Below are 12,764 nucleotides of genomic sequence, written 5' to 3'. Positions count from 1 at the left end.
ATTTGTTGAACTTAGTACTTGTATCTGCATGTCAATCTGTGAACATGTGTTGAGTCCCTAATGGATCTCGATGCGGATTGTGATACCTTGTTTTTAGCAGTGTATACTAGCTACCTTCTCGTACCGCTCGCTACGACAGTGATTTTTCCTGTCAGTGGTTTCCAAGTAGCTTCTCGGTGGTTCACGCGACACTTAAGACACACGAAAATATCAAAGTCCATATTTTATCTTCCAGTGCCATTTCCCTCTACTTTTTCTCTTCCGCGTTAACCCTCTTCGTGATAAACAGCACTCCAAGCCGCTGTCTCCACCGCTAAGTGATTAATATACACCTCGCGCCTGTTAAGCAACCCTAATTACCCACTACAACCAGCTGTTATACACATCTCTATCATTATCTTTTCCTGTACATTAAATATTCCACCCCTTCTCCTTTTTACGGGGTCTCAAGGAAACTTCACAAATGCCTTCGGGTAAATGCTTTAGCTAACTTCATGGGAAAACAGTTCTTTTCCTGTGAACCTTCAGTTATTAAGGAAATTCAGAGAAATATTCTGAAATTAATGTTTTACGGTTACAAGAGAGGTTTATTTTTAGAAAACTGAATTTATTTTGTAACCCCAAATGACCAGTAGGATACGATGACCACATAATCTCAGACAATCAGAGAATTTGGATTTGGAATTCTTCCTTTCTTGTAGTGGTCTCGATAAGAAAGGAAATTATGCTCTATTAATTACTACACACAAGCTTCTGGTTATACTCACATGAGTGGACATAAGGTTTATTTGATTTAATCCGTAACAGCTTTTTGATCGAGGCAGCTTCGTTAGCCGGAGCTGCCTCGCTGAACTCATTAAGTTTCAATCCAGCTAAAGCTGGATTGAAACTTAATGAGTTCATTCAGGTTGCTTATTAACTTCTGTCTTATATAATCAGAAATTTTTAGGTCGTATGTCTTTGTAATACATATATATTTCTCTTTCCACGTTTTGCTATACACAGTAAATGGGTTCACAGCCGTGTACACTTTGAGTGAAAAAATGTATAAAGCGGGATGCCAAATATAAAACCTAAATGTTCTTATATTTAGATGTTTTTATGTCTAAAAGTAAAACAAGAACTGTTGAACGCATTTGTATCATCAATTAAAACTGAACTATTCGTTGAATTTCGTTTAAATTTGGCGGAAATCTGCAGTTCCTGAAAATTCGCCACAGAATAAGTCACAGCTTTTTATATTCTCGTGAATCCCATATACTCCCGTCAGTAAGCAAAATGACAGGGAAGTTGTCGCTCACAATCGAGCGGAACGCTTTTTTTTTTTTTTCGCCGAAACAGTATACACTAACTGCTGCGCAGGGATTTTGGACTTCGTTGAAATTTATTGGATACCTGCAAGGAAGATGATACTTGTTTATCTGAGCAGTTTGGAGAAAAAAGCTGTGTAAAGGAACAAAAGCGACCTCGTGGGCCACTATTCGCTCTCCAGAAAATGTTGAAGCCCTCCGAGTCGTAATGCAGCAAGTCCAGGAAAGTCAAAAAGAAAAGCCTCTCGTGAAATTGAAATATCTTGACATTCTATTCAACGAATGCGTCAATTGGTTTTTGTTTTCACTCTGTTTTTGGCTCCTGCGTTTTGTCATACCGTTATCCTTACCATCACAACTGTGGATATTTTTGACCACCTCTGAGTCCAGACTTGAATTCATGCGACTTTTTCTTGCGGGTTTTCTTTAAAGGGTCCATAGCTCTCGATCCATAACTGTAGCAGTTTTCCTGTGTTCCATAGGTAACCTGATACAGCTATGGACGCATGTACTATGAGTATACAGTTGGAATTCCACATGGATATATATAATATACAAGCGGAATTCCACATGGATATATATATAATACAAATATACAAGCGGAATTCCACATGGACGGACAATATGCTTTATGTGGTGTGACAATCTGCCTTGCAAACTCCATTGTTCTTACTGAAATGCGATGTTATTTTCATTACTAGTTCGCCATAATCTGTAATTTTTAAAATATTTCTTTAGAAGACGTGATGAATAACAAGTTTTTAATACATTCAAAAACTCGCTGGATAGGTTTATATCACGCAATCGATAGAGTAATGAACATTTTAAAAGTATTGGATGAATTTTTTCATGCAGAAAATTCAGAATATTTCAGCGGTTTTCTTCTTCAAGAAGAAAACTGCTGAAATTTTTGAATCATCATTAAAATGATGCATACTTTTATATTATGCACAGTGTGCTTGGCATATTCAATAGGCAATTATTAAAAATTGAATGTTCCGAAAATTGCATAATAGAGTTCATGATTTTGTGCATTACACGATCGAAGTGCTAAAATTACACACTGAATCAAAAATTTAACAAATCAGAAATCAGGGTGGAGAAATGATATATCACTTAAAGATTGCTATATGTATAAAACGACTTTTGAAAAATGGGTCTAACCTTTTCATAAATTCAAGTTTATGGAATGGACGTTTTTAAAAAAGTATACAGTTGGGGAGGAAGTACCAAATATACGTAGAAATATTATTGATATAAACTTGACATTATTGATATGAAAATTGACGAAAATTCATTATTTATTTAGTTTTCTTTACTTAAAAAATTCATTTCAGAAACGGTGAAAAGAGGAATGAATGATGATCGCTAAAGAGATATTGTTACGGTCCGTGGTGATTATTTTTTCCAAAAGTATGTATTTCAAAAGCAGACCCTCGGAAATTGAAAATTATCTGGTTTTTTATTTGCCATTCAGGCACATAACAGAAATATTGAAAGAATATTCATGCATTTCTGAAAATATTCAAACTTATTATAATTTGCTACGCCTTAGATCTGTCACGTATCGTGTTCTCAAATTATATTTGAAAAAAAATCTATAATTTACTTAAAAGATTTTGTAATTTATGATCAATTGTCGATCACGCTAAAAAGTTTTACATTTCCTTGGAAAATTTATTTTCCTGGAACGTACGAGTAGTTAACACAACACATTAATTAAAGTATCTGTGTGTGTATATATATATATATATATATATATATTTTTTTTTTTAATTTTATTTCTACTTACCAACTACAACAACGTGCCCGAAAACAGTATCGCTACCAATCGCTGTACAGTTCCACCTGTAGTGACGAAACTGCCGCCGACATTCGGCGATTCCCAGTCGTGCACCTTCGCCGATGGCGACAATAGCATCTGGACGTGCCTGACACATCCGTTTCTGGAAGGGAGTTAGGCCTGGAATTTTATTACAGATAACAGAAGCACTGAAAGCTACTACAGACGACATGGCTCTGTAAAAAATGATCGAAAGTTTAGTTATCTCTAAGTCTGTAAATAAGACTATAGTACTAAAATATTCAACTATAAAAAACAGAAAAGAAGCTGCCTATTCAAAGTGTATCAATAAAAGCCGTGCGTCCTATTGCTGTACTAGCTTACCAACCTTAGTTCACAATAGAAAAAAATTAGTTTTCTTTTTTATTTATTAAAGTCAAGAGTTATGCTACTTCAAACACCACTCCCTCGCTATCTAAAAGCATAATTACCAATTTCGCTAAGTGCATCACCGGTTGTTTCGATAACACTGCCGTCTCATTAGAGGATGGGCAGACACGCCAAATCATATAAATTAGAGATTTTTCGTCATGGCATATGTCAGGTAATAGCAAGTGTAAACTTTAAAATAAATGGGCATTTTAGCTCTTTTATTTTATACGTCTTAATATAATAATAATAAAAAAAGCCAATATCTCAAAAACCATCCCCGTTCAAAGCTATACTGTCAACCACTATGACTACAACAATCTGGAATTAATGATGGCCGAGAAACGGGTAACGCATGGCCAACCACGTTAGATGGTTCACCAACTTGCTCGGAACTAAGGCCTTCGCTTCATTCTCCTCTTCAACGGCTGCGTGCAGGTAATACATTCCATAAAGGCGGATGAATCCCCTAGATCGCGAAGAATTTGAGAGCAGCATTTAAAAAACAATTGGAACTTTTCTTCATGTTTTTTTTTTTTTTTTGATATCACTAAAAGGAAACAGGGTTTCCACGCAACGAATGTCCTGTTATTCTCCATTATAAGAAGTCCATACAATCATCTATCCAAGCCAAGAGATTTAAAATAGATTTCACACTCTGAAAACCCCACGTAGGAATACTCTCACCGAATAAATACTAAGGTTACACAGTAGATCCGACCTTAATTTGCCAGGAAGCCAACGTAGAATCCAATATTCCAACCTAACAACTGACAACAAATCAATGCGGGAGTACATACCTCTGATATGACTGCTGTTTGTAAAATTCAAATTTTAAAAATTTTAAATGCAAAATTCAAACGAAGACAGAGTCCAGGAGGCTCCTCGCAACCATTGAAATGATTACAGGATATTATAGTATGCCAGATACCTGGGATGATCACCAGTGGAGAACACCTCTATTCTGTTCAGCCTACACCCTCGCTTTCTATTAAATATCATTCTACTTAAGACCACTGATTGTTTTCTACTTACACAGAAGTTGCGGGAGATTAAAAACATTGACTCTGACTTTCACAGGTTAATAAAAGACAAAAAATACAGTTGCTACGTCCTGTTTACAGTTGCTTTTAACTAATACAGTCTTTGGATTAAGCAATTGATATTATTTCACTGCACAAAAACTTGAACATGTATCAACTTTTGAACATCGGGACTAGAATTTCTCTAGACTCTAGACCATCTTCTCTTCTTCATCAAACACTTCCGTTACTTTACCCTTTATAAAAGATGATGAACAGAGCACAGTGCCATCGGTTGAGTAAGTACCTCATAGGATCCGCTGTCTGCTATTACGGAATCTACCTGAGACTGAAATGACTCATTTTAATGTGTACAACTTTTCTATATCCTGTTCGCTCGCGAAATCAGAATATTGTAACTATTCTTTTTACGACAGTTCATTTATATCATTTTATATTTCCTTTATACTTCATTTCATTCATACTTTTATATTTCCTTGTCTTTGTAAACTTTTGGTGTATTGGCTGTGACCGGTTACATACTCGTATTGTTTGACTTGCATTCTTTCAAACATTAAAGATAATTTAAGATTAGACTGCAGCAGATGATCAGATGGTCGATCCGTTGGCCACAAGGGGTGCAAATAAAGAGTAAAATACCTCGGATGAAGTTTACGATCAGACAGGTTGCCATATCAAATTTAAAATTCTAATAAGTTTTCAAATTCTTCTCTCACATCAAATTAAAATGCTCTAGAGTTTAATTTAGAGTGCTTAAAAGCACAAAGTTTAACATCGGAATTTAAAGTCAGAATATTCATTCGTCGTTGAATAATATACGAGAGAATTCTTGGGAAGGAGGGTTCATTTGGGTATTTTTTAACTGTTAAAAGCATCATAATTAAAATGTTTAAATTTTAATATAGTCAGTTTAGTTGTAATACCAGTATTATTCGGAAGGCACCAATATTACTCTAGATATTGCCAGTTAACTATTGGCGTCTCCGTAGCCAGGAGAAGCAGTGCGTAACACACGCTTCTTGATTAGACCGGGGTTCGAGCCCGTGCCCACCAAATACGGAAAGGTCAGGAATGACCACCGCATATCCCCGGAGCAATATGGCCTTAGTTGCTAATGCTCCAAAATAACAAACAACAACAACAACATTGTTAAGTATTACTCTAAATAGCGGTACTTTCTGTAAGAGAAACGCGATTCGACTAATAAAAGTTAAAAAGACTTTTAGATTTCTTTACATCATAAACTTTTAGAGCGAAGTGTCTACATTTCTTCCAATTGCCAAGTAGCATGCTGTCTGGATTTAGTATTGTGGGCGGAGTTTTTTCATAGTGAAGTTAACTTATACCATATTTGCAATGTTATAAGAGAAAGAGGGCGCCATAAATTCAAATTCGTAATGATACTTTAGAACAGAAAGGTAAAAGAGATGTTAGTGACAGGAGTTGCTAGGTTGTCCAGTTCAAATATCTCAGGGATTTTTACTGCGGCCGTGGGGAGCTACTGTTACAGATACAACCATACAGCCAAGTGGCCAGTAAAAGTAAAGAGTTGCAAACACTACGTGTTCGAATCCACGCCACGTTAAACAGGAAAATGCGGTGATATTTTTGCATTTTTTTTATCTTTTAAACTTCTCCGACGATATGCTGCATTCCTAGAGTATAAAAAAAAAACATATATATAATAATAATACGAGAGTACGATTAGCATAGTGGTTACGACGCCAGATTACCAATATCATAAATATAAATTTGAGGTGTTTAAGGCTCTGAGAGGCATCAGTAAAATGAATGAGGACGAAATTTTCAAGATTATAAATGATGCTAGAACTGGGGGACATAAATTCAAGTTACGGGGGGGAATGTTTAGATTGGACTGCAGGAAGCTTTATTTTAGCCAGCGAGTTATAAATTACTGGAATAAGTTGCCTACATGGGTGGTAGAGGCTGACAGTTTGGGGAATTTTTTTTTTTTTTTTTTTTTTTTTGGCTGGTGTAGCATAAGCCATAGGCTTTCTTGCACCATGCGGCCATTACTAATACTAATACTAACCAGAGTTCGAATTCCACCACAAAGGGGGGGGGGGGGAGTACTGAAAGTCACTACTTCGGACCTACCTCTCCTAAGGGCTGAGGGATGGCGTCACTGTCAATAACCATCACCCACTACTAGAAGCAAAAGCCATTAAAAAAAAAAAAAAAAATTTAATAGTGGCGGCTGTACGAAGGACAAATTGAGTACCTCTGGTGGCCAATCTTGATGTAAATAGTATATACGGAATTTGCCGACTTTCTAAAAATGTTTTTCAAGTCAGTTTTTTAATATAAATTGTCTTGTTAGGCTTTGTTTTCATTAAATTTATTTTTGTACGGTTAATTATTTAATTCACAATCTCTCTGCTACTGGGTACGTTAGGTGGTGAAACTATCATTTTTTTAAATATATGATCTTTAAAATGTGCCGGCTGTATTGAACTTTCCGGATGGATGGATGCCGGATAGCTGGGATTTTACTCTGAATAACATACTAGTATGTAATCAAATGTGAGAAAGCATAAAATTTCAGCTACTGTTTTACCCATAATTTTAAGACTGGTTACAGACTAGTACTAGCGCCGATTCGAGGTACTTGCTGATCGGTTGGTTTCTTGGAGACAATGATCAAAATGGCGCAAAGTGTTTGTAGAAATATAATAAATAGCAATGGTATGGAGCGCTCAAAGTAGACTCTGCATGGTGGCGTCGTTTTACCTCAAACTGGCGCTGACTCAGTTGTGGTAACACAGTGGTTCTAAGTATTTTTTTAATTCGCAAAATCTTTGTGTGATATCCCCAGTAGCCTTGTATGGCTCTGCAACATGGGCATCAGCGCGCTCCACCTGGCTAAGATTTCTTAGGGATTGAATAGTGAATCATCTGCTGGCTAAATAAATCGTACCCCTTCATCTTCAAGAAGACTAACATTCTCACTATGGTAAGGCTCATCTCGCATAGGATGGAGTATCCACCATGGCAGAAATTTTCACTCCGCTGTCTAACTCACACAAAACCCTATGAAGCAGTACTCCATTATTCTCAGATGGAACCCACCTCAAGTCGCTCCAGAAGATGTTTTTCCATTCAATATGCTCGGCCTCTTCAACCAGCATGTTGACTATGAACTGCTATCTATATGGATAAAACATACCGCACAGCCATCTTACAATAAACCTATCCCTCGATGGACAGCCTGTCATGTAGATTCGAAGCGCAACCTCGAACTAGGGATGAGGACCAATGTCGTGTTAAAACTCTGCACAGACGGCGAACAGATCCCAGCAAGAGCGTGAACCTGTTCGACATTACAGCATAAACGGGGTTTGTACAGATTCAATATATATTACCAGAATAATTATTTCTGTTCATATTAATTTATTAATTATAATTATAAAGCATTTTTACTAATAAATTAAGTATTACTGTTACTAGATTAATGTCTATTCTTGTTATAAACAACTTGCTCATGGCTATTGTGATCTTCTGGTATCTCATGGAGAAGTTCAGACTTTGATTTGACGTATATAAATAAAATTAATAATAAGTGTTTCAGCGAACCCCTTTTATGTGACATACTGTAACAAATTTATAATAAAGTATAAAAATAAATGAAACGTCTGACGACGTCTCATTACTTTTCAGATTTAAAGCAGTTACGTACTTTAACTCTAAAGCACTTTAATGCATTGTCTTCTTGTTTGAATTTTGAGGGAAATATACTTTAAATTTGATCGTATCAAACATTTAGTGGTATTTTGACATTAAGGTGTAAGTTTAAATTATTTCTCGCACATCTTTTTTTTTTTTTTTTTTTTTTTTTTATGTGACATCTATATAGTTGAAACGGAGATAAGAAATTAAAATGCTTTTCACAAAGTCCCACTATTCTTACCCACTATTATAAGCGCAGCCAAAATGAGCTCATTAAGAACGTAGTTTTAAAGTTTATTACTCATAATTAGTTGAATTTTCTATAAAATTTTCTTTTTTAAATATCTAAATAAATTATAACGGAACTAAAATAATGGTAAGAACTGCAGAACATAAACAAGGGGAAAAAAACGCCATTACAAATTTTTCTCGTGAACATCGGTCTGAGAAACACTTGAATGGTATTATCATAAAATCCTAAGTTTCTAACAACGATTACCATACAGTTATTAATTAAAAATCATTTACGTTTCGGCTTGTTTAGCTCTTTAACATTTTGCGGAATTTTCGCCCTATGACGATGTCAGAATTAAAATTCTAACAAGGCTGATCGACTTGTTTAATATTACTAAAAACATAGCAATTTCTCTTTAATGATGATCACTCCCAAAACTTGCCTCCAAAATAACATGCCATCATTCCAGTTTAGTAACAAAATTTGAAACGGGTAAGGTATCAAATTTACTTATCCGTTATTAAGCATAAGGAAATCTTTACTCAGTTCAGAAGTACATGGGAACCAAATGATGGGCCATCTGTATGAAGCATAGTCATACGAAGTCTACGAGTCGTGAGAGAGAGAGAGAGAGAGCACAAATCAGCATTGTAATAATCTTTGGTTATTAATAAATATAAAATCTGGTTTGCAGTTACTGAAGGGCATCAGCCCTTTTACGTGTTGACGCCGATGTTATTGTCACATTCAGTTAAAATTAGGAAAGGGAAGGAGGGGGTAATCTTCGCTAAATGCAGAAGCTAATAATACGAGAATTCCAAAGTAGAGAGAGGGGGGGGGGATCTTCGCTAAATGCAGAAGCTAATAATATGAGAATTCCAAAGTAGATAAAGGATAACAAAACTCAGGTGTGATGTAATACGATCGTGACAGCTAAAGGCCGTAATAATGTGCAAGTAATAAGTTCGGCAAATGTAGATGGCCACAAATTATATATTGCGGATAACAGAATCAAAGAAAAGAGTGAGCGTGTAGTGATGATATCCATTAATAACAGGGCGTCATTTCTTTCTTACATTTTATTTTTTTGTAAAGTGGGAAGAGCGGTGTATTGAACTGATTGGAAAGATCTTTCGCAATGGAAATCTTACATTTTTAACCACTCCACTGCTGCTGCTGCTTCAGATAATCTGAAAACTTCTTTTCAAAATGCATCAATAACTACAGTATCACGATAATGTCACATTACTATAGTTACGAAATCATTTTCTCTAAATAAAAGTGTTTCATTTCTACGATGTTTATGCTACAATAGAAAGCGAAGGGGAGGTTGATAAATGGTGATTGCGCAAACTGCCGCACTAGTAACAGTTGCTCAGATGGTGTATTCTTACGTTTACGTTTGTAAAATATCAAAAACAAAAAACTTTCTGGATATCCGTCATCCAAACAAAGAATTCTGTAATTTCATATTCCTAATATGCATTACAAATTACAAATATAAGGTCCTGAAATGTGCAACCACTTTCTTCCATGAAATGGTCATATTAATTTAATTCTTTTTACTATCACACAGTGTGTGTGATAGTAAAGACTTAAAAAAGGGTTTAGGGCTGAAAGCCTCAGACAACAGGGAAGTTTCACCGAAGTAGGTGAAATGGCATCGTTTTGTTACAGCTCATATTGTGAATGCCTTCACACTGTCTGCCATCTCTCATATTGTGGAGATATACTTCATAACTGGATTGTCACTCATTGTATCGTCGGGGTACCTATCCGCCCACCGGAGAAGCCAACAAGCTTCGAAACGGTACCGCCTTGATGGTGGTATCCGCCGAATATAAGTAACATTAGTCTTCTCTACTGCTTATTGGTTGTGAAGGCATTCACAATACACAACTGGTTGTGAAGGCATTCACAATATGAGATGTAACAAAACGACGTCATTTCACCTACTTCGGTGATTTACTAAAATGATGCTTTGCACTAACTTGTTCGTCTAGTAAATTTCCCCGTAGTCTGATGCTTTCAGCCCTAAACCCTTTTTAAGTTAACTAAATTTTGTTAAAAAAACGTCGTGATTGTTATTCATATCGTATTGTGAGTTGTATGTTAATCACCACAGTAAAATGGTCTTCTGTTATCATACATTTTATTGGGGAAACCTGTACTGCGTTATGCAAATAAATAAATAAATATATGTGCTAGAAAAGGTCGAAAAGTCATGAAGATCAAATGAAAACTTTTTATACGAATTTATTTTTGACCTTTTAACACACGAATATGTTAAAGTGTATATCCGTCCTATTCGTATGCCCATTAAGAATCGCTGTCTTCTGAGCGAATTTATGCTGAAATGAGAAGCACAGACCCGCAATTTTCTGATTTCGTTACTATATTTTTCGATCAAGCATGATGATTTTTGTTATTATTAAGCATTGCTATTTTTATAAAATTGCAATTTTGTTATTTGGTTTCGGCCTATCTAGAATATATTTATCAGTAGTCGCACATCATTCTTTAATGCTAGTAATTGTGCATGGCGAGACTGAAGACTGAGCCGATAGGTGAGGAGAAGAAACAGCTGCCTCAGGTTGCCACTTGTGAAAGGTGCGGACATTTCATGTTTAATTATGATTGAATTGAATAAAAGAAAAGGCTTATTATGTGGCGACTCACCTCTCAATTTAATGTTTGGAGAAATTAAAAAATCAAATTTAAAATGTTAACAGCCCCTTTAAGAAACTATCAAACTTTTCTAATCGGTTCATTTTGACCTTCATGTGGACATGTGTTGTGTCTTATGTAAGGCGACCCCTAAACGTTAGTTCAACTCCGCCATAGTTCTCTGTGATGATATACAAAACTCTGTACAAGGCCAAAAATGAGTGTAGTGCTATATTTGCATTGTGTGTGTGTGTGTGTGTGTGTGTGTGTGTGTGTGTGTGTGTGTGTGTGTGTGTGTGTGTGTGTGTGTGTGTGTGTGTGTGTGTTTGACCGTCATTACTGGAAATTAAATGATATATCTTAGTGGAATCTTCAATATATTTAATAGTGCAAAACATACTTGCATATGTACGCCGAGTAGCTAGTTCATTAATTACGTCGAACTAATAGCAAATAGCAGCTCCTTTAGCTTTCAGAACAGCCTGAAGTAATGGAAGCCAACGAGGTGCTAAAAGCATTCTACAGGAATGCTGGTTCGTGCGGAATCAATTACCTGCAGTTTCTCAGATTGGATGGCAAAGAATTCCTGCTGAGAATAGCTCAAATCCATCTCATCCCGCAGATATTTAATCGAGTTAAGATCCGGTGACTGAACAGATCAATGAAATATGGGAAATTCTGTATTCATCATAGTGTACCATAGCGGAGTTGAACTAACGTTTAGGTGCAGCCATACATAAGAAAACAGTACATGTCACTGTTGTTTTCTGGCGGGTTGTCCGCTGGGTTGTTCATCTTCCATGCTGCTTCTGCTACGCTTAAATTCAGCCAGTTTAAATCCACCCAGGTTTTCACAGTACGTATGATAGTGCAGGTTCTCCTGATGAATTTATTTACCAGTCTTCATGAATATCCTTGCCCGATAAGCCCTTTTTGTAAAGATATTTTATTACAGCTCGATGGCTCAATTTCAATGACATAAAAAAGGTGTTGTAAGTTATGAAGAATAACTTTGTTCATTCACATAAGTTCAAATTATTAAAAAACATATGCACCAAAAATACATCTCCATTCTATGAGAAGCTGGAAAATTTTTCAGACAACCTTCTTATTCATTACCGGACTGAAATCAACTGTCATAAATATGCTCTGAGAGCTCTATGAGAAGTAACAATAAAATTGGTATATCTAAAGATGACGGAAATATGGTTTGAACTTCTTTAGCGAATATATCATCAACACTATTTTTTTGGATTATGGAAGATGAGCTAAAAGAGTTTTAATTATTTGGGCAGTCACTTGAGCTTGTTTCTGATTTGGAGACAGAGTCACGGGCAACGCATTCACCATCTCCAGGGCTGTTTTTTTATATACCAACTTAAATATCACTCCCTGGAGAGTTCACATTACATCCAGGAATATTCTTCTTCTGTCTCAGATGCTTACCGGTGTGATTGACGCCCCCAGTCTTCACGGAATTATCGCTACTCCACGTGCTGGACGCAGTAATGACAATACCTACTTACCGTTGCATTCTACACTATCCAACCTGTGCTGTCTGAAGAACTTCTTTCCGAACAACGCAGTCTCCCTTTTCAATTCATTGGCAA

At 36.0% G+C, this 12,764-nt stretch overlaps 1 protein-coding gene across 1 annotated transcript in view; it reads right to left on the bottom strand.

The window, feature by feature from the left end:
• LOC150076163 (protein Wnt-7b-like) overlaps positions 1 to 12,764 on the bottom strand; it is a 212,871-nt gene that overhangs the window by 69,759 nt on the left and 130,348 nt on the right. Inside the window, exon 2 of the mRNA XM_090387536.1 lies at positions 3,103 to 3,329. Within this exon, the coding sequence (XP_090243662.1) occupies positions 3,103 to 3,329 (227 nt within the window). The remainder of the gene's footprint in view (positions 1 to 3,102; positions 3,330 to 12,764) is intronic.

This window comes from Mastigoproctus giganteus, chromosome 13 (assembly GCF_048544385.1).
Source record: "Mastigoproctus giganteus isolate SK-2022 chromosome 13, ASM4854438v1, whole genome shotgun sequence".
In the NCBI taxonomy this organism is placed as follows: Eukaryota; Metazoa; Arthropoda; class Arachnida; order Uropygi; family Thelyphonidae; genus Mastigoproctus; species Mastigoproctus giganteus.
Note: the sequence above shows the minus strand (reverse complement) of the source record. Positions and strands in the feature narration are given on the sequence as shown.